This window comes from Vipera ursinii (assembly GCF_947247035.1).
Source record: "Vipera ursinii genome assembly, chromosome: 3".
Classification (NCBI taxonomy): Eukaryota; Metazoa; Chordata; class Lepidosauria; order Squamata; family Viperidae; genus Vipera; species Vipera ursinii.
This window is the reverse complement of record NC_139516.1, coordinates 264,632-285,742: the sequence shown is the minus strand read 5'-3', so window position 1 is coordinate 285,742 and position 21,111 is coordinate 264,632. Positions and strand designations below refer to the sequence as shown.

Here is a 21,111-nt window from a genome sequence, read left to right as displayed (position 1 = left end):
CTCCACCTGAATCGGGTGGTTTTGAGTGTAACCAGCTCTGGGATGAAAAACACCTCAAATTGGGCCTGGGATCCTGCTGGCCAGCAGGGCAACAGCTGCCAAGTTGGCACTATGCAGCTACAGGGACTCCCTGCTCCCCCCCCCCGCTCTCTGCCTTCTGCATTCAGTACCCACCGAACATATCCAGGCCATCTTCAAAGGCCGCTGCTCCTCACGGCCTCTTGGACACCAACTCAAGAAGTCCACAGAATCTCTGGCAGGGATCAGCATGAAGTCGCCTCCTTGCATGCGGTCAGAAGAGTCCGGCAGCAGACAGAGCTCCCCCCCCCCCCGCAGGCCCTCCCTGAGGCTCAGCTCACAAAGCTGCCTTTCCCTCCCTCCCTCCCAGAACCTGCACTCGTCCAGGTGCCAACGGGACCCCTGGGCCATTCCCACCCTAATAATGAGAATGGAGGCCCCACAGATGAGAAGGAAATGATTTATTCCACATCCCAGAAGGACCTTGAAGGCTCACAAGGCTTGGGACTTCCAGGGGGGCTGCCAGCTCCTCACCACTTGGAGTGGGGGAAGGGAGGGCTCAGTGCCTGCAGTGTTGGGGGGGTCCGTGTGACCCCCTCCCCTGGCTGTTCTGCGTGCAGCAGTGGTCGAGGGAGGCCGGATGGAAAATGTCAGATACCCTGTTTGGCCTGTCCGAGAGCCCCTCTGCTCCAGCTGCACAGGGGGAGGGGCTGGTTCCCCACCTGGGGCCAGAAAAGAGCCACGGAAGTTCCTGAGCTGAAGGGCCAACAGCCTCCCCTCCGCCCCTGGCAGAAGCGGCCGGAGGGGGGGTCACAGTGGTCAGAGGGGCTGGGGGAGAGGAAGGGATGGGCAGATATCCTGAGACAAGGCCTCTCAGTCAAGGAGGAGTCAGCCAGTCAAGGGGGGGGGGGCAGCAGCCTAGGAAATGCCATGGGCAAAGGGCGTAGGGGGACCATCTGCTACCGGAACCATGGACCAGCTTTGTCCCAGCTCCCCCAGGGCCTCTTCCAAATGGAGTGGGGGGATGAGGGTCCCCCAGGAAGGCTGCAGGCCTAGAAGGGCGCTGGTTGGCTCTGGCTCCCCACCCCCCCAGCCTGCAGAGGAAGGGGGGCAGGGGCAGCAGGGAGGATGGGGGAAGGGCAGCCAGGGGGAGCCTCTGCGCCTGGATCTCAGACTGGCCAGAGCGTTTGGCCAGGAGCCCAGGGCCGGGTGCCTCCCTCCCCACCCCCCCACCCCACAAAAGCCCCCAGCGAGGAGGAGGAGCGCCTGGGCTCTTGGCAGAGACACTGCTTAACAAATCAAAACTTGTCAAAGGCCGACAATCAAGGGACAAAATCAATTTGGCAACAAAAGGCGCCCCCCCCTCTCACCCACCCAGGCAGCTCTCTCCTGACACAGATCTATTTAAATGATAATTTGCCAGAGGAGCTGCCTGGCACTGGTCCTTCCTCCAGAGAGGGGGAGAGCCTTAATGGCTGAGGAGGAGGAGGAGGATGGGGCTCCAAGGGGCTGCGCTGGTGGTCAGGCCAGCCTCCTCCCACCAAGCCCCCAAGGCAGCCCCCTGCAGGAGGGCCAGGGTCCATGGGGGGACTTGCGGGGCCCTGAGGAGCCCTGCTCCGGTGGCATTGCGTCCCCTGGCTGGACCGGGCCTAGGTCTCCCAGCTGTCCCCCTCAGCCCGGGGCCCGGCGTAGAGCGCGGCCAGCTGCCGGAAGTGGGGGCCCCACCCGCCGAGATAGGAGAAGTCCTGCTCGGAGCCGGTCGAGCGGGAGGCGATGGAGCTGAGGGAGGCCAGTGGGGAGTTGGCCCCCTCAAAGGCGTAGGTCTGGAAGGAGTCATAGGGGGGCACAGAGGGGTCGCCGTCCGCCTGCCCCACTTTGCGGCTGATGTAGTCTCTGAAGAGGGAGAAGTCCAGGTCTGGCACCTGGTGCCACTGGGGCAGGGAGTGCAGCTCCGAGGGCGGCGGGGGCGCCCCCTTCTCGTCCCCCCCCTTGGTCTCGGCGAACTCGTAGAGGCTGCGCAGGGCCGACATGTCGTAGGCCTGGGTGTCCTGCTCGCCCCCGCCCTCGTCGTTGTACTTGATGACGTTGTCGCGCATGTCCTCATCCTCCTCGGAGGGCAGGTGCCCCTTCTGGTGCCGCTTCAGGGCCAGGATCAGGAGGACCAGCACTGCAGCCGGGGGGGGAGACATGGTGGGAGAGTGGCAGGCAGTGGAAGAAGCCCCCTGGCAAGGGCCGACCCCACCCCTCCCTGCCAGCCGAGGGGCTTTGGAAGGGCCCAGAGTCATCCTTGTGCCCGGCCGTCTGTGGTGATAGATAAGCTATCACCACAGGTGCAGAGAGAGCAGGGGAAATGTACAGTTAGAAATGAACTTTTCTGACAAACTAAAAAAAAATGTGCAGTGACAGCCCCCGGGCACCTGCCTCCTCCACCAGGACCCAGAGACGCCCCCATCTCCTCTCTGCCCAGGCCCTCCTCCCCGGCTGACCCCTGCAAGCAGGCCCTGAAATCTCCAAGGAAGCCGCTCTGGGGAGGGGCCGCTTGCAGACGGGCCTCGTCCATCTCGTGCCCCCTGAACGGAGGGCAGGAAGCCCACCTGCACCGCGTTGGGGGACTGGCCTGACTGGGGGCCGCCCCGGGTGCAGCAAAAAGGACCTGAGCAGCCCAAGGCAGGCCCACCTGGGCCTTGGGGCTGGACGGCTGCTTCTGGCTCTGATTCCCCCCCCACCCGGACTTCCCACAAGGGCTGCAGGCAAGACGTGGCCGTGCCAGCTGCAGGCCCTCCCGGCAGCGACTCTTCAGCCAGGCGGCCTCCTGGGGCAGTGCAGTGCAAGGGGCAGAGTGTCAGAGAAGCCCAGGGCACCTGGGGGGGGGAAACTCACCCACGAGGATGAGGAGGCAGACCAGCAGGGCGATGAGGGCACCAGGGCTGAGCGAAGGGGACACCACGAAGGCGGTGGTGTTGCACGACTGGATGGTGCCGGTGTCGTCACAGCCGCAAATGCGGACGGTGAGGGTGCCGGTGCTGCTGAGGGTGGGGGGGCCACCGTCCACCACCAGGATGGGCAGCAGAAACAGGTCCTGTTCCTGGCGGTTGAAGCCCAGGTGCTGAGTGTGCAGCCCAGCCGTGTCGTCTGCGGGGAGAGCAAGACCCGTGGGGGAGTGCCAGCGAGGGGCACCACCCCTGCAGCCCCCCCCCAAAAGCAGGTGCCGCCCACTCGGGCCCTGCCACCCAAACGCCTCTTCCTGTCCATCCCTCTGCAGAGGGCCCAGAGCTCGCTAGGTGAGACAACCCATTAGGGAGCCCCCCCCCGAGAATTCCCCACCACCACACATACTCCCCTGCAGGAGGAAGCCGGCTGGTGCTACTGCTGCTCCCCCAGCTGGAGCAGGGGGGGGAAAGGACCCTGCCCATCCTGCAGCAGGCAGTGGGGGGGGGCTGCCCCCTTGGGCTGGGAACCTCAGCCAAGGAGAGCCTCAGGCTGCTGGCCAAAAGAGGGTTTGGCAGTGGGACCAGGAGCCTGAAGAGGTGGGGGAGGGGTCCCTCGGGTGGCAGTGGAGGCTGGGCAGCCATTTGGCATCGGGATGCTTTCATTTGGATTCCTGGTCTGAGAGGGTTGGGCTAGATGGCCTCAGGAGCACCTGAGGGTTTTATGCTGCTTTCATCTTTTTGGAGTTGCCCTTTGTATATTTTCCCTGGGAGGGATGAGCGAAGACTGTTGGGAGAGGAGGCCACCAGTAGATATTCCCTGCAGGGTCAGCCAAGGGATGGTAGTCAGTCCAGCGGCAGCCTAGAGGGGAAGACGCTGGAGGAGACCCTCCCTTTCGTGACAGACCCGACTCCTCCTGCGTGGGGGGGGCGTGACGAAGCCCCCCCTGGACTTCACCAGGAGAAACACGTGGGTGGAAAATGCAACATGGCTGATGACCGGGTCCCACCTGCCCCGAGGAGGAGCCGAGCAGTCCGAATGGCTCCTCTGACTGTCCGAATGAGACGGCTGCATTAAGGCCTTTGGGACCTCTAGTTGCTGATGCTGCTGGATGGGAAAAGCAAATCCGAAGGCAGAAATCTGGGACCCAAGAAGCACCAAGACGGGAAAGCCCCCCCCCCAGAGAGAGATGAAATGAAAGGACTACAAAGTACATCTCAGGCATCAGCAAATTGAGACGGACTCGCACCGGGCACCTTGGGTCAGAGAATGCCGTCCCTTATGACTCCGGACACAAAGAACGAAGCAGACCCAGCACCGCTTTTACCGCCAGGAAGGGCGTAGCGAGAACTGATCTTGGCCACAATGCAATCAAGGACCAAATAATGTTTATTAGACCGTGGACAATCCTTTAATTTGACATCCATTCAAGTTTATGTTCCAACCACCGAGGAGGAAGAGGAGGGAGGAGGGAGGAGAGAGGAGGAAGAAGAAAGAAGGAAGAAGAAGAAGAAGGAGGAGGAGAAGGAGAAGGAGGAGAAAGAAGAAGAAGAAGAAGCAGCTGATGGCTATTATGGTCAAGCTGCATCTGAAGCGGGCAGACCAGGCAAGGGGGGAGGGGCTGCTCCTGGCTGGGAACCGGATGCCCGTGCTGGAAATGCTCGGGAGGAAAACAGATTTGGAAGCCGAAGTGGGAAACTCAAATGAAATGGGAGGATGGGCTCTCGGTTCCTGCCAATCTAATTATTTCTTCACGGCTAATCCAGTCTCCCATCTCTCCGTTCACAGGCACCACCAGACGGAGCAAACAGAAATCAAATCGACTGGATCGCTGTTCCGGGGAGAGGGGGCTCGGCTCCAATGGCAAAGACGTGGTGGGGGGATGGCGCAAGCTGCTCGCCCGCAACTTCCCAAGTCGAGCGAAAGCTGCAGCAGAAGCCTCAGCGACCGGCTCCCACGATCGGATCCTCGGCACGGACCGCCATCCCCAAGGAATTGCTTCGAGGCCCCGAGTCCCACGGCTAGTGGACCAGAGGAGCCGTGGGCGGAAACCAGTGAAGGACGCCTGTGAAAAGCGATGGCCAAAAACGAGCAACGGTCGAAAGAGATGGTGGATGTTGCCGGGAAGAGAAGGCCACACAAAGGTCTCCTCTAGGAGCTTAACGAAGAACTGCAGAGCAAGAGGCCCCACGCAAAGTGGCCGGCCGGCCGGCTGTAGACAACTCCCCCCCACACACACACACGCACTCATTTGCGCTGACGATGTTCCCTGGTTGCGTAATGAAACGCCTGCAAGCAAACAAGTTCAGAGACACCAAGGAGACTTTACAGAGTACACAATATATTCTACTACGTTATCCATAATTTCACATGCTAGTAAAATGATTCTCAGAATCATTCTACACAAATTAGCGCCCTACATGAAACAGGACGTGCCTGGAGTTGAAGCCGGTTTTAGAAAACGCCAAGGAACAAGCGACAGAGCAGCCGAGGTCCGCTGGGTGAGGAAGAGGAAGGAAGACCGGAAAGAGGCCCGCGGCCGCTTCATTGATTAGGGAAAGGCCAGATTGGATTGTGTCAAGCTGTGGAATGCCCTCAGCAAACTTGGGAAACCCCCCCCCACACACACCCCTCCTTGTGTATGCCCAGGACCCCAGCCCAGAGGAAGCATGGCGGAAGAGAGCAGCTCCAGGCTGGCAAAGGGGTGCCACGAGGCTGTTTATCTCCCCACACCTATTTATCCCACCAAGAGACTTCATTCTACACCGAGAGAGGCCAGATTGAAAAAAGATGAGTGGGGCTTTAACGTGGGAGGAAGAAACATCAATATCCCACACCGTGCCGGGGACACCGTCCTGGCAGTCGACAATGCAAACGGGCTGCCGGCTCAGGCAAGAAGAGTCCAGGAGCAGAGTGCAAAAGAGGACCACGGCTGAAGGCGAAGAGGAGCAGGCCCAGGCCCAGGCCGTGGCTCCAGCCCTCGAATCGGGGCTTCTGATTTTCAGAATGGCCTCTTAGCAGCAAAGGGACCAGCACCAAAAGATACGCTGAGACTCCTGCAGGGAAGGGCCTGGATAATTTCCAGGTGCCACCAAACGTTCTACTAAATGTTAAAAACTATGCACGGAAGAGTTTCCCTGCAACGCTCGCTGGAAGCAAATCTTGAAGGCTTAGAAAGAATATCGACGTTTTTGAATGATAGCGTTGGAGAAGATTCGTGAGAACACAATGAAAACATATAAACAGGTGAGGGGACAACACCCCCCACCCCGACAGTGTTTCCACTCATGTCACCGACAACCAGGCTGAAAGGCTCATATTTTGGACCCATCAGGCCCAGAAGGAAAAAGGCAGCATAAGGTGGACGCGGCTGCAGCAGTGAGGGGGGCACCTTGGGAAGACTGGGGGGCTGGGCTGGGGACAGACCCTCCCAGAGAAGATCCACCTATGTGGCTGCTAAATGTCGGCACAAACCAGATGGCACCTCATCAGTCAATTGATTTTGTATATTAGCGGCTCTGATTGATTTCCAGGGCTGGTCCAGAAACCTCCACAGCAGCAAGGGAGCCGGGAGGATGGGGGGCCCCGGAGTTGGCTTCACTCAGGGCAGATCTGGAAGACGGGCTGCTACCTCTTCCTTGTTACTCTTGCAGATTGTGAGATAGAAAACTTTTTGCTTTAACCGCCATTAGACAATTGTTTTCCTCTTTTGTGGGAGCCCAGAAACATAATCCTCACTAACCTTCCTTGCTGAGCAACTCTCGGATGGGAGGGGAAAAGGGGGGTGCAGGGCAGTAAAACTTGCCCATCCCCTTTGGGAGTCAACTTCCGGAGACCCTCCCTGCCCCCTGGGCTCAGGTGGGGAAGGACCCCCGAGAGGTAAAGTGGGGACAATCAGCCGACATCCTCCGGCCACCTGCCGGTCCCAGGCCCCGTAAGGGAAGGGAGCTGGGCAGGGCCACATTTGAGGCATGGCCAGCGGGCCCTCGTGTGCCAGGCCTGCACTGGGCAGGGCAAGTCCAGGTGCCAGGTGGCGTTCCCGTGGCCCCTTTCGGCCACTGTGCAGGGCGAGATTTAAGGAAGAGCCTCCATCTGGGCTGGCATCCATCACTGTCTCATCTTGGCTCCTACAGCAATATTTATAAATCACATCTCAAAACTAGCTACAAATTTGTACAAAGAAACAGATGGGCTGTTGGCGGCAGTTTGTCACCCACAGTATTTTTGCGGTGCCTGCGACAGCGAGGGAGGGAGGGAGGGAGGGGAGCTGGGAGGGCCGAAGGGTCGTGGGGGACGGAGCCCTCTGGGGCAGTGGGAGGGGGGCCAGGGAGGACCAGGCCGTGGGCAAAACCCAGGGAGACATGGCAGATGTGCAGGCAGGCCAGCGGGCGGAGTGGCTCCCTAGGCCTGACACACACACACACCCGGTTCCCCAGGTGAGGCGTACCTGTGATGCCCAGCAAGGAGAAGTGGCGGCTGCCGGGGTCCTCGGGGGCCAGCCTGAAATAGAAGCGATGGCCGCTTGGGGGCTCGTCCCGGTCCACCACACTGATGGTCTGGATCAGCTGCGGGAAGAAGCGTGGAGGGCCGTTGGGGGAGGCAGCAGGAGGCGCTGCACCCCCCCACAAACCTGCACAAAGAGGGCAAGCAGGGCCAGGCCAGCCCCAGGTGCAGCCCCCCAGGAGTGGGCCCTGGGCCGGCTTGGGGAGCTCAGCAGACGGCAAAGCAGAGGCGCCGGGAGGCCCAGGAACGGAAGCCTGCAGCTGAGTGCCAGGAAAGGGCCCGGAGAAAAGGGCTTCCCCCCCACGCCCCTGCCCCAGACCAAACACCCCCCGCTCGATGGGGCTGATCCTCTGCACCTCTCCTGGCTTGGCATCCTCGCAGACGGCGGCTTCGTAGGGCATGGCCAGTTCAGGCGGATTGTCATTGACGTCCAGGATGCGAATTCTGAGCACCGTCCTGGACACTTGAGTAGGATTGTCTGGAACGAATGAACACACACCCACACAGCCACATGCTGAGGCAGTGGACCTCTCAGCAGCAGCAGCCCCCACGCCATCCCAGATGCCAGGCTGGCACCACAACCGCAGGGGGGAGAGAGAGAGAGAGAATATCGTGGGGCTTCTGGCTTGGAGCGAGGCTGCCGGAAGCTCAGCAGGGCCAGGGAGGGCGCTGGCTGCAGGAAAGTCCTGATTAGCATGCAAGCAGCACACAAAAATGCACAAATTCCCCAAGAGGCAGGGAAAGATCGGTCTTTAGCAGGCCACCGAGGCTCGGCCCTTCAATATCAGTATTCTGTAATACGTTGTTTCCAAAATTGTTGAGTTTTACAGCATTGCCAACAAACAGGGAAGATTGTTACATTTCAGCAATGTTCGAAACACAAAGTGCCAATTTTAGCGGTAAATCCTGGATTATTCTTCTTTTTTAACTTATTTAAAGAAGTTCTTATTTAAGTCATCTTAATTTTAACAATTGACATATATATGTATTTTCCTATCTGCAAGCCACCCAGAGTCACCTTACAAGTGGCATACAAATTTAATAAATAGCTGCCACCCACCTCCCTGAGCCCCCTAGCTGAGCGCCACCCCCCACCCCCTCTTGGCCCATCAGCAGCTGCCTCTGAATGATGGCCCCCAGGACTCCATTTGCCCCTCCTCCCACCCACCCCCACCTCCCATGGGTCAGCTACAACAAAGAAGCCTGCAGGAATACCCCCCCCCAAAGCACAGGGGGGAGGGAGGCCCAGGGCCTGCCAGGTGTGCAAGAAGGCCCCCCCCCACATACAGAGGCAACAGAGGCCCTACAGAAAGACAGCTCTGCTCTGGGAGCAGATGTGCCTGTGGCTGTGAGTCGGAGCAGGTGTGCGTGCGTGCTCTGCCCTTCTGGCAGTCCTGCCCCAACAGGGTGAGGCAGCTGAAGAGAGATCTTGGCTGCCCACAGACCCTGGGAGACAGCCACGCATCAACTGGCACCCGGGTTCGAACACTTGGCAGGTTCCCATGTCCCTTGAGGGTGAGGGTAGCTCCCCTTCTTATGGGTTCCCGAGGAAAGCTCCCCCCTCCCCACTTTTGTACGGGGGAGGGAGGAATTCCCCCTGCACCTGGCCTGGCCATGGTTATCCTTGGGTCTGAGCCCTTTGGAGCCCCCTCCTGACAACCTCTGCATTGGGGGGGGCTGCCTGGCCATGTGCACTATGGGCCTGTGGGGGGAGCACCTGTGCTTGCCCCCAGGCTGTGCTTCCCAGGGCTGGTATCTGCAGGCTCCTCCCATTGGTGAACACTCATCTGCTGTCTAGCTGCAGTTATTCACCATTATTCTGATTTCCTGAATTTATTTGCATCCTGTTTTTCAGGTCACAGGACCTCTTACCTGCCCCAGGTGAATCATTAAGAATATTAAAGTCCCATGAAAATAGAAGAGTGAGCAAAAGAAACTCGCTGACAAGGTTGGATTTCTTTTTGTGATTCATAATAGCAATAGCCCTTAGACTTATATACCGCTTCACGGTGCTTTGCAGCTCTCTCTAAGTGGTTTACAGAGTCAGCATTTGCCCCCAACAATCTGGGTCCTCATTTTACCGACCTCGAAAGGATGGAAGGACAAGTCAACCTGGAGCCACTGAGACTCGAACTGCCAAACTGCTGGCAGTCAGCAGAATTAGCCTGCAGTGCTGCATTGTGACCACCAGGGCCCTTAACTGCTTTTAAGGGGTTCAGAATTAAAGGAAACCTGGAAACAGGCTAAGAGAAGGAGCGTTTTCTCCACTTTGTTCCAGAAGGATGAAAGCCTGCTCTGTCAATCAGGCTGTCAGTCAACCATGCTGGCTAGTGAGGTGCACAGAGAGCAGGTTGTGGGCACAAAGGGCGCAAAGACCCTGGTGCCAGAAGGGGGGAGGGTGCTGCCAGATGCACTTGGGAAGGTCTCAACTGCCCCCCCCAAGGAAGCCTCTCAGGGCCACCCAGAAGGTTCTGGGGCCATTAAATCAGGGCTCCCCAACCCAGGGTCCCTGGACTGGCACTGGTCCAGGGCATGCCAGAAACCGGGCAGCGCAAGAAAGACCAACCTCATCTGTGGAATGCGGGCAGCACACAAAACCAGTCCCCCCCCTCGGATCCACCGAAAAACCCTTTCTCCACAGAACGGTCCGTGGTGCCCAAAAGGTTGGGGGCCACTGCTTTAAATCAGTGCCTCTCTTAAGAAAGGAAGAAGCGTGGCTGGGAGAGGAGGGGGGCTGCTTGGAGAAAGTTACTGGAAGCCATAAATCTCCTTGAATGTCAAAGCTGACCATCTTCCCCGGATCGGGGAATGTCTGTGTCTCAAGCGCAGGCTTGGTTTGCAGACAGGCATCAGTTAAGTGGCTGAAAGGGGCCCTCGGGGGCCAGGCGGGGCCCTTCCCTTCTCTCCCCTTGGCCGGCAAGGGGAACGGAGACCCCACCGCCCTTCGGCTGCCTGTCTCCCCTGAAGGAGACTTAGCCCAGCCGGGTGGGGGCCCAGGGGGTCTGAGACAATCTCCCCTCCCCTCCGGAGCCATCCAAGTCTGGGCTAATGAATTCTGCAGATTAACTCCGTGCTGTTCCCGGGTGCCTGCCAAGCGCTCCTTCCTGTTTCAGCTCAAACAGGCTTCGTGGCTTTGGGCCCAGCGAGAGAAGCTAAGCTGGGTCTGGGCGGGTGTGTGGACCCCTCCGTGCAGCCCGGTCTGCACCAGGGCACCTTCAGGAAACCCCAGCTGGGGCATTCTCCGACTGGCTCTTCCTGGCCCCCGCCTGGCCTCCCCAGTTTTACCCCCAGCCCTCCCCAAGGAAAAGCTCTCTGTTGCCTCCAATTACTATGATTTTTTTGCCAATGGCTGAGATTTCACAAACTCCCCAAGCGGGAAAGGGGTTGACTTTCCAGAGGTGCCTTCAGTGTTAACCTCTCCTCCTGTTTTCGGCTGATCTTCACTTAATTGGCTTTATATCTGGGTCATCCAACTTGGGAGCTAATGAGCAAAAGGTGGCTTCTAACTGGACCCCCCCCACCCCTCCTCCAGGCTTGCAGCTGGATCGCAGCTCTGTGTCTCTGCAGCAGCCGGGCCTGCCCAGGTCAGCGAAGGAGGCTCAGGGCCCACACCTTCCCTCTGGCCCCCCAAGAATGCACTGGGAAGGGCCAGCTTTGCAGGCAAAACGCTTAGAATTTTGAGAGGGAGGGAGGGAGGGAGGGAGGGAGGAAGGAAAAGGGAGGGAGGGAGGGAGGGAGGGAGGGAGGGAGGGAGGGAGGAAAAGGGAGGGAGGGAGGGAGGGAGGAAGGAAGGAAGGAAGGAGGAAGGAAGGAAGAAAAAGGGAGGGAGGGAGGGAGGGAGGAAGGAAGGAAGGAAGGAAGGAAGGAAGGAAGGAAGGAAACCTGTGGGAAGCTTCTTCCCCCACCCTAAACATTCTCCCTAAAATAGGCCAAAATGATGGTGCCAAAATCTGACTATTTAGTGCTAAGTTCCTGCATCTGATCTGAAGGCTTTTTAAGGGCAGAAATAATGGGAGCTGGGAGGATCCCCGTCCCCTCCTCCACTCCAAGGGCCCTTTCAAGAGAGACCGAAGCCTCCCCTCTTCCTCCTGATTGCCATGACTGGCTGCAGACCCCCCCCCAGCCCCCCAGAAAACATCCTCCCGTACCATACCTAACATGGAGGGTCTTAGCTAAGCAATCTTGGCTCTCCGAAGGTCAGAACTGGAGAAAACAAACCGCACGGGGGGGGGGCCCTTTGGCGTCCCACCTCCCATTTTATCTCATCTTTTCACAACGGGCAAGGAGAACGGAAGGGGACCAGCGCAGGCCCAGAGCGGATCTCCAGAAGGCAGGGGGTGCTCAGGAGGCCCTGGCGCCCTCTGGAGCGTGGCGGTCCCAGGTGTGGGGGGAGCGTGCTGGGGGGTGCTCGGCTGCAGAGAGGCTCTCGTTTTGAGCCATCTTTGCAACCCTTCTCCAAAGAGGAGTCCCGGCCAGCGCTTACCAGACAGTGGGATTGAGCTGGTCTACTTCTCAGTGTCTACAGAGGAGGCGCTTAGCAAAGAAAGCAACCTTCCCGGTGGGGGGGGGGGGGTTCATAAGTAAAACCACAAGCAAAGCAACTTTAAAGCAAAGTTGAACTCAGAAGAAAAATGCCAAGAACCGAAGCAGCCGGGGAGGGGTCAGCAGTTGTGTGCAGGCTGTGTTGTCGGGTCTTTCGGGAAGACGGGGAGGGGTCCCCGGCCTTGGAAGTGGAGCTGCAGCACACCAACGATTTTCAGTCGGTCAGTCTCTTGCCTCTCTGGAGAAGACTGTGGAGGCGGTGGGTCGGTCTGCCCTGGGGAGACTCCCGGAGGAAACAGAGGAACTGGACCCATTTGAGTCGGCGGCCGGGCCAGGATTTAGCAATTTAGACAGCCTGGGTCACACGTGCAGGTGCCCTGTGGCCAAGCCAGGACAGTGGTAGGGTCTCCACCCAAACCCCTTAGCGGCTTTTGGTACTGGTGAGCCTGGTGGTTTTCTTGCAAATAGGTGGGCGTGGAATGCTGCAAGGACATCAAATGGCTGAAGAAGAAAAAATGGCTTTGGAAGAATATCTGAAGGACAGTGATGAAGATGCACTGAAATTAGTATATCAGGAAGTCTTACTGACTACTGGAGAGACCAAACTGGCCTACGAGAAAGACCAAGCGAAGAACAGAATAGAGGCATGGGAAGGCAACGCACTACACGGCCAGTACATTAAAAAACAGCTGGGAAAGCAGATAATGACAAGAGCTGGCAATGGCTAAGAGCAGGAAAGTTGAAGAAAGAGACCGAGGGACTAATTCTGGCTGCACAAGACCAAGCCTTAAGGACAAATGCATACAAAGTCAAAATTGAGAAGACAGCAACAGACAGTCAGTGCCGCCTATGCAAAGAAGCTGAAGAAACAGTGGACCACCCGGTAAAGCTGCTGCAAGAAGATCGCACAGACTGACTGACTACAAGCAGCGGAACGACAAAGTAGCAACAATGGTGCATTGGAAGATCTGCAAGCAATATCATTTGTCTGCAAGCAAGGACTGGTGGGATCATAAAATAGAGAAAGTCATAGAAAATGATAAAATTAAACTTCAGAATTCAAACAGACAAGCACCTGCAACATAACACCCCGGACTTAACAATTGTCGATAAGGAAGACAAATAAAGTCTGGATAGTGGACGTGGCAGTGCCTGGAGACAGCAGAATAGACGAGAAAGAACTGGAGAAGATCACAAAATACAAAGACCTACAAATAGAAATAGAACGGCTGTGGCAAAGGCAAGCAAGGGTAGTTCCAATAGTAATGGGCGCCTCGGGTGCAATCCCCAAACAACTGGAGCACCACTTGAACACCATCATCGACATTGACAAATTCGCCCTCAGTCAATTGCAAAAGGCAGCCTTACTAGGAACTGCTTCCATCCTGCGACGAGATCTGTAATACCATCAAACATCCACATCTGCCTATCCCAGGTCCTTCGGAAGGACTCGATAGGCAGACAAAGATGCCAAATCCAGTCTGAACATCTGGCTGACTGTGTGAATAATAATAATAATAATAATAATAATAATAATAATAATAATAATAATAATAATAATAACAACAACAACAACAACAACAACAACGATGTTGATGATGATGTCAGAAGGAACCTTAGAGGTCATCTAGTCCAACACCCTGCTCAGGCAGGAAACCCTATACCATTTCAGACAAATGGTTGTCCAGTCTCTTCTTAAAAACTTCCAGTGTTGGAGTACCCACAACTTCTGGAGGCAAGTTGTTCCTGGTTAATTGTTCTAACTGTCAGGAAGTTTCTCCTTAGTTCTAGGTTGCTTCTCACCTTGATTAGTTTCCATCCGTTGCTTCTTGTCCTGCCTTCAGGTGCTTTGGAGAGGAGCGTGACCCCCTCTTCTTTGGGGCAGCCCCTCAAATATTGGAAGACTGCTATCATGTCCCCCCTCGTCCTTCTCTTTGTTAAACTAGAAATACCCAATTCCAACAACCATTCCTTATTTGTTTTAGCCTCCAGTCCTCTGATCATCTTGGTTGCTCTTCTCTGGACTCTTTCTAGAGTCTCAACATCTTTTTTGCATCAAGGTGACCACAACTGGATGCAGCATTCCAAGTGTGGCCTTATTCAAGGCCTTGTAAAGTGGTATCAACACTTCACGTGATCTTGATTCTATCCCTCTGTTGATGCAACTTAGCACTGTGCTGGCTTTTTCGGCAGCTGCAGCACACAGGTGGCTCCCAACTCTCTGGGCGCTGGGGACGGTGGCAAATAGTGTTGTGCAGATTCTTCCCCTCTCTTCTCAGGGGTCAGTTCCAGTGGGTGTTGGGGGGGAGGGGAGGGGTCCACTTTGTGGGGTGCTGCAGGCCTTGGTACTTTCTCCTCTCCTGTTCAGCACCTGCATGAATCTGCTTCTAAGCTCACTGCAATTGCTTCTTTGAACCCTGGGCCAGCCAGGTGAGGCTGTCAAGGTTCAGTCCCAGTGCCTGGAGGTGCTGTGGATTTGGATGGGGAAGATCTGCCTCTGGCCCAGCTCTAGCAAGGCTGACCTGTGTTTGTGTGTGTGTGTGTGTGTGTGTGTGTGTGTGTGTGTGTGTGTGTCTGTGTCTGTGTGTATCTGTGTCTGTGGGTGTTCGGGCTGCCCAGAAGAGGTAGCACCTCCCCCTTCAAGGTTGATGCGCAACCTGAGGGTCTGCTTGTACTCCAGGCCCTTGCAGATGTCAGCTGTGGCCAAGAAGGCTTTGGCACAACTTCATCTGGTGCGCAAGCTGCACCCTTTCCTAGATCGGGGGGGGGGGGCTTGAGACAATGGTGTGAGTTCTAGTCACTCTGCAGCTTGACTGAATGGGGCTGTCCTTGTAGACCAGCTGGAAGCTTCAACTGCTCCAGAAGGCAGAGGTGCGGACAGTAAAGGCGGGCCCACCAAGCAGCTCTGCTGCCTGAGCGGCACCGGCTGATGGTTTCCTTCGTGTGTGTGTGTGTGTGTGTGGTGTGTGTGTGTGTGTGTGTGTGTGTGCAGGTCTCCAGCCATGGAGCGCTGCCTAACGCAGGGCTTGGGTGCCTGAGGGAGAGCCCGTCCCCATAGGATCTGCCCGGCTGACTCAACCTGGCAGGGTTGGGGCCCTCGGGGTTCCTTGGATTAAGCAAGCTCCTGAGACCCCAGAAGTCACCTTCCCTGCAGCCTGGCCGGCTCTCTGGAGGGAGGGTCCCCCAGATCCAGAGCCCCCCCCCAGCTGTGGTTTAGAAGAGCCGCCAAGACCTGGGGCTTGGCCAGGCCTTTGCAAGGCAGTGGGAGACGCCCACCCTGCTTCCTTCAATGAATGGACTTTAAGCACTTTTTATTTTAAAACCGCCTTAGTTGAGGGGGAGGCAGAATTTACCTTGTCACCCAGTCAGCGGTTTTATTGTAAGCCACCCAGAGTCACTTTGTGTGAAGCAGGGCCCCTATGAATTTGATAGATAGATCAATACAGATGATAGAAATAAAACGGTTTTTAAATGCTTGGATTGCTGACTTAAATGCAGTATTGTCTACGGCGTGTGGAGATTTGCACCTCCACTTTCAGCCCCCTCTGCCCCCCTCTAGCCCCTTCCCAGCTTCAGCTTCCCCAGTGGCGCCCACGGTCCCGTGGGGCTCCTGGCCCTGGAAAAGCTGCTGCTGCCCCCGGGTGGAGCCCAGGGGTGTGATGCCATGGGAGGGCTGTGCCCCAGAGTGGCACGGGGGGGGGGAATCCATTGCCTCCGCCAGCAGCTCCCTCCCCAGCGTCCCAGCTTGGCTGACTGACATGCAAATTAGTTTAATTATTTCTTCTTCTAAAATAAATTATATTTTGCAGAGACTGCAATATGTTGTGTCAGGCAAAATTACATTCAATATTTTTAAACTAATTGATGTCAGCCTTGAGAAAACGTGATTGACAGTAGCAAGGAAACAAGGCTGCTACCTAAATAGTTTCCTAAATTAAAATTAAACACGCCGTTTTTCTACATTTCCTCCTGGAGTTGGAATCCATTAATCTGAGGACACCATTGGGGGGGGGGGCTTGGCACCTGCTGATCCCAGCAGAAGCCCCCCCCATAGAGGGAGGCCTGGGCAGGAGACACTTCCAGACCCACAGGTGGAGCCAGGAGCAGTGGGAGGGGTGGGGCCTCTTTTGCAGAGGTCATGGGGGGGAGGGCAGATCCACCTGGGGTGGGGTGGGGCATGAAGGGCCGGGAAAGAGGGGTTCCCAGGGGGACCCTGCCTACGCGCCCCATTTCACTTGGGGGCTGTGCAAAGCAAGGATGCTTGGCAGGGCAGGCACATCCTGGCCCTGATCAGCCACCCCCAGAATTCTGGGGTGTCGCTCCTTAGCAGCTAGTTTGGGGGGTGAATGTGAGATCCGGACTGGTGGTGGGAGACCAGCTGCCTGGGGGAGGGAGGCTGGACTGGTGTGTGTGTGTGTGTGTGTGTGTGAACGAATGGATGGGAATGTGGGGGGAGGAAAGGACGAAGGGCTCTTTGGCTCTTCAGGCTCCCCTCTTTGCTTGGGGCCCAAGGGCCACAGGGGAGAAGGGCTTTGGCCTGGAACCCAGGGGAGCAGAGTCCCCCACAAGCCGAGCTGATCATACAAATTGGGGGGGGAGCAGGAGGAATCTATTTGAAGGTGGGAGATGCATTTGAACTGGGAAGGTCCCACTGAGGGGCAGCCACGGGGGCCCCCACACCCAGCCCAAGCAGGGAGGTGGTGGCTGCAGCAAGCAGGTAAGGCAGAGGGGGGGGGGAGAACGCCCCACCCCAGTGCCAAGCCCCAAGGCAGGAAAGCCTCTGCCCCAGATGGCAGCCAAGTGCCAGGAAAGCAGGGTGAGACCCCCGCCTGCTCCTGGCATGGAGAGAGACCCCGCCCAGATGCCCGGTGGTTTTCCCTGGCACTCCTCTTCTGCGGGGTCCGGGACCACCATGGGCACTTCTGCTCCCCTCTTCCTTCCCGGGGGGGGGGGCAAAGGCAACGAGAGAGCGGCCCAAACTGTGGCTATGGTTAAAGCCGGGCCCTGGCGGGGGATTCGTCCCCTCCGCTCCCACCGGCCGCTGCCAGAGCCAAGGAAGGCAAACGGCTCCCTGGCACAAACCTCAGCCGGGAGCCCAGGTCCACCTGATGAGCCGGCCCCCGTCCTCTCGGCCAGCCACAACCACAGCTCGGTGCCCAGCTGAGAGGGCAGGACCCACGGCAGCCCAGCTGCTGCCCCAAATCCCTGGGCAAGCTCAGCCCTCCTCTCCAAAATCGGGCAGGGGAGAAAGGCCGGACATAGCCGCCACCTCAAAGTTAGGCCACGGCATTTGCGCCATCGAAAATGGAGAAGTTGGGGCTCCCTACAGCCGTCCGTTGCGGGGTTCCTGCTTCCCTCCTACCTGCAGCTGTGCCCCACAAAGGCTGCGCTGGGGGGGGGCCCTCCTGCTCCTGTCCTCAAAGGAGGCATGGCCTGGGTGGGGGATGGGCGCCTCTCTCCCACCCTGCACGCCCCTCTCTGCCTTCCCTGCCGGCTCCGGGGGCCGAATCTCCCCCCCCCCCCGCCTTGCAAGGCACTCTGCAGGCTTACCTTTGCAACTGCCCTTTCCAGCCAGGGATTCAGACATAAATTGCACTTTAAATTCAATATCCGCCATTAATATTTCATGATTACAAAACGTTAAGGATAATGTCAGTAGCAGGAGCGCCTAGACAGCTAAAATGGATGAGTCAGATCTTCCTGACAGGAGAGCCGCCAACCGCCTGCCCAGGCACTAATGCCGCCTGACAGGCCTCCCAGCGGCTGCTCAACCCGTTGGCCCGGCACCTGGCTCGGCTGGGCTGGGAAGCAGAGAGCCTGCCGGCAGCCGAGCCCAGGAATGAGGCCGTCACCCGCCAAACGCACCGTGCCACTCAGTGCCCCCCATGCCTGCCGATGCCTCCCCAACGGCTTTAACCCCCCTTTCTTTTCTGCACAAGCATTGGCCACTGAGAATCCGCCTGCATTTGGTCCTTGGCACCCGGCACCCGACCTGCCGAGCTGCTCCCTCCGAGCAATGCCCGCTTCCACCCTTGACGCCTTCTGAGCTCGGGCAGAGGGGAACATTCTGCCCTTGGACCAGGGCAAGACCCAAAAGGTTTTGGTGTTGGGGGGGCACCTTTTCTGCCTCTGCTAAGCAGACCTGGAGCCTCTCCTCCCCCTTGGATCAAAAGCCCCCCTCCCCCCAATTCCTTTGTCCTCCTTAATGAGCAGCCAGAACAAAAATGCTTCCGGCAGAATTTGAACCCTCTTCGGCTGGCACTTCAGCGGAGCAGCCAGTGTTTGGGCCAACGTCCCCCGAGGTTGCCTCCATCTCTTCCTGCCAGAAACAAGCGGAAATTATTCCTGAGGGTTCTTTGCTTGGGATGGGAACGAAAAGCGACGGAATAAACGGGGGCACGAAATGAAAGGAATCGGGGGCCCTGGCGTGATGCGGCTTCAGGAAAGGCCGACGCAGTTCCAGCTGGCACCCACGGAAGCCTCATGCCAAGCGGCAGGCGTCCGCCTCGCTCCGTTCTGCCCAGTCAGACCAGACTCGACGGAGGAGAAAGTGGGGCCGAGAAAGGCAGAGACAGCACCAGTGGGGCCCTCCCTGGAGGAAGAGGTCTCCCCCCAATACGGAGGGGGGGGGGCAGAGCCCCCCTGGACTGCCGAAAGAGCTTTGCAAGAAGCAGGCCAGGAGTGACTCCCGAGCACAGCTGGATCTCAACGGAAGCGGTTTGAGAACAGAGCTCCCCTCCCTTGGCAGCCGCGGTCGGCCTTTGGGGGCAGGGATGGACTGAATGTCCTCAAGGAGACCCACTAAGGCGAGCATCCTGTATGGTGCCGGCCAGGAGGGATGTGCGGCTGCCCCAGGCGGCCTTTTTCCCTTGTGTGGGCAGCCTCTGGGCACGCCCTTTGGCTGGAGGGCAACGCCGAGGGCGACTGAGGCAACCTGGCCAGGGGAGCCCATGGCAGGCAGGCCGGGGGAGGGTACAAGGTGTGACTCCGCACAGCCTGCAAAGGGTTCACCTCGACGGGCAGGAGCAGCAGCTATGGAGGGGCTCCCAATTCCCCACAACTGCATCTGGAGGGCCCATAGCGTGGGGGGTGGGGGGAGGAGGAGGGCAGCAAGGCTGACTTCAGGCAGAAGCTGTTCCGCAACACAGGACCACCTTCTCCCACCCACCCCCCACCCCCGGAGTTGCCCAGAAGGGGGAGGTTTTGCCTGGGAATCTGGGCATTTCATCCACAGCCCAGACCGGAGGCTGCTGGATCAAGGCGGGGAGGGGGCAGAGTTCCCCTCCCCTCCCGTCAGTGTGGGGCTCCTGCTTCCCTCCCACTTTTCCCACCTCCCATCCAGACAAGCGTCGTCCTCCTTTCGCTGGCTTTGGATGATGCGCTCAGCGAAATCCGGCATCCGCTGCCGCACCGGCCCCTTCCGAAGCGAGGGAGCGCGGCTTCTTCCACCGGCACAGCTGAGCCCCGAAGGAGGGGAAGCGCCGGGCAGCAGCTTCAAAGACAAGGCGGGGGAGCCTCCACCGGTGGCCCTGGCTTCCTCCGCCTTTGTTTGAAGTGGGGAAGAGCAGCTTTCGTGGGGGGGGGGCTTCCTCTTTGGGGAGGCAGCTGGGGAAGGGGGAGGGAGGGGGAGGGACCGGTGATGCAGCTCAGCCTCTGCCGAGGAGGGGAGGGGAAAGAGGCCCCCTCTGCCCCAGAAGCACCCAGGTAGCCTGGCTGGGCCCCTCGCCTGCCTTCACCCGGAGCTCAGAAGCGTGGCATGTGTTGTGTGTGCGTGGCTGCTTGCGAGGTGGGGAGGAGGAGAGGGTTGCTGCTCACACAAACATACCCCTGGCTGCCCTGGTTCCCCTCCCCCCACTCCAAGGCCTGCGAGGAGGTGCTCTGGCTCGGCAGAATAGGGGATCTCTAGTCGGCCATGGGTGGGTCTCCCCCTGCCCCCCCCCCGCAGCCAAAGTGGTCTTGGGACTTCTGCTGCGCGTCCCATCCTGGCGCCAATTCCTCCTGGGCAGCTCTGGATCGGCTATGGGGTGGGGGAGAGGCAGCAGGTTTTCGCTTTCCACGAAAGGAGGCAGGCGTGGAGTCAGAGGGGAGGCCATGGGCCCCGGCTGAAACAGCCCAGGGGTGCCTGTGGGTTGGCAGCAGAAGGACATCAGTGCTGCTGAAGTGCAGCCCGGAGAAGCCTGTTTTCCTGAGCCCTCCGGAGCCTTCCTGGCTAAACCTGGTTTGGCTTGTAAGGTTCAGACCAGGCGCTGCTGAGTCCTGGCTTGCGTCCCCTGGCTAACAGCTCCCTCGGAAACCGTACCCGCAGCTTTGCAGAAAATGTGTTTGCTCTCAACCTTGAACCCAAAGCAGATCAGCCCCTCCCCCCCAGAATTGCAAACTCAGCTGAGGCGGGTGAGAAGGTTGCCTCCTGGGTAATTGCTGACTGGGGGCAGGCGGATTTCCCAAGAGCTGCTCAAGCCCCCCCTAACCCCGCGTGTGCTTCCTGCTGGCAAAGGAGGGATCTGAGGGAGGCTCCGACAGGAGAGGATCTCCACAGCTCAGGGTTCAGAGCGGTGGCGCCCTCGACGCTCCCTGCGCTTGGTGCTTTCCTGGCAGAGGTTTCACCCCCACACGGGGGGCACCCTTGATGGAGGGCAGGGAGACGCCTGCAGAGCAGCTCGGAGAGTCCCAGGCAGGCCTCTCGGTTCCAGGGAGCAGCTTCCCAGAGCCAGGAAACGGGTCTCCCAGCGTCCCTTATCGGTTTCCCCTCCAAATAAGTGGCACACCTGAGAGCTTGAAATGCGAAGAGGCGCATGCCTTCCGTGGCCGACATCTTAAGAAATTAGCCTGAGCATCAGTCCCAGGCATCCACGAGAAGATTACGGAACGATCCTTAGGAGCGCTTGGTGGGAATGGAGCAATTAGCCAGAGTCACCAAGAGTTTCATTTCCTCCCAAACAAATTGTTCTAAATGAACCTTATCTTCTTGTAAGTGTGGCCTTACCAAGGTATTCTTATCTATAAAAGATGTTGAGACTCTAGGAAGAGTGCAGAGAAGAGCAACCAAGATGATTAAGGGGACCGGAGGCTAAAACGTACAAGGGACGGTTGCTGGAATTGGGTATGTGTAGTTTAACGAAG

The 21,111-nt window shown here is 58.1% G+C and overlaps 1 protein-coding gene across 1 annotated transcript in view; it reads right to left on the bottom strand.

The window, feature by feature from the left end:
• Positions 1–1,275: 1,275 nt before the first annotated feature.
• The window catches only part of CDH22 (cadherin 22), a gene marked incomplete at its 5' end in the record, with an annotated part of 47,287 nt that continues 27,451 nt past the window's right edge, over positions 1,276–21,111 (bottom strand). Inside the window, 4 exons of the mRNA XM_083357403.1 lie at positions 1,276–2,185; positions 2,899–3,150; positions 7,394–7,511; positions 7,806–7,927. Of these exons, the coding sequence (XP_083213529.1) occupies positions 1,668–2,185; positions 2,899–3,150; positions 7,394–7,511; positions 7,806–7,927 (1,010 nt within the window). The 3' untranslated portion in view covers positions 1,276–1,667. The remainder of the gene's footprint in view (positions 2,186–2,898; positions 3,151–7,393; positions 7,512–7,805; positions 7,928–21,111) is intronic.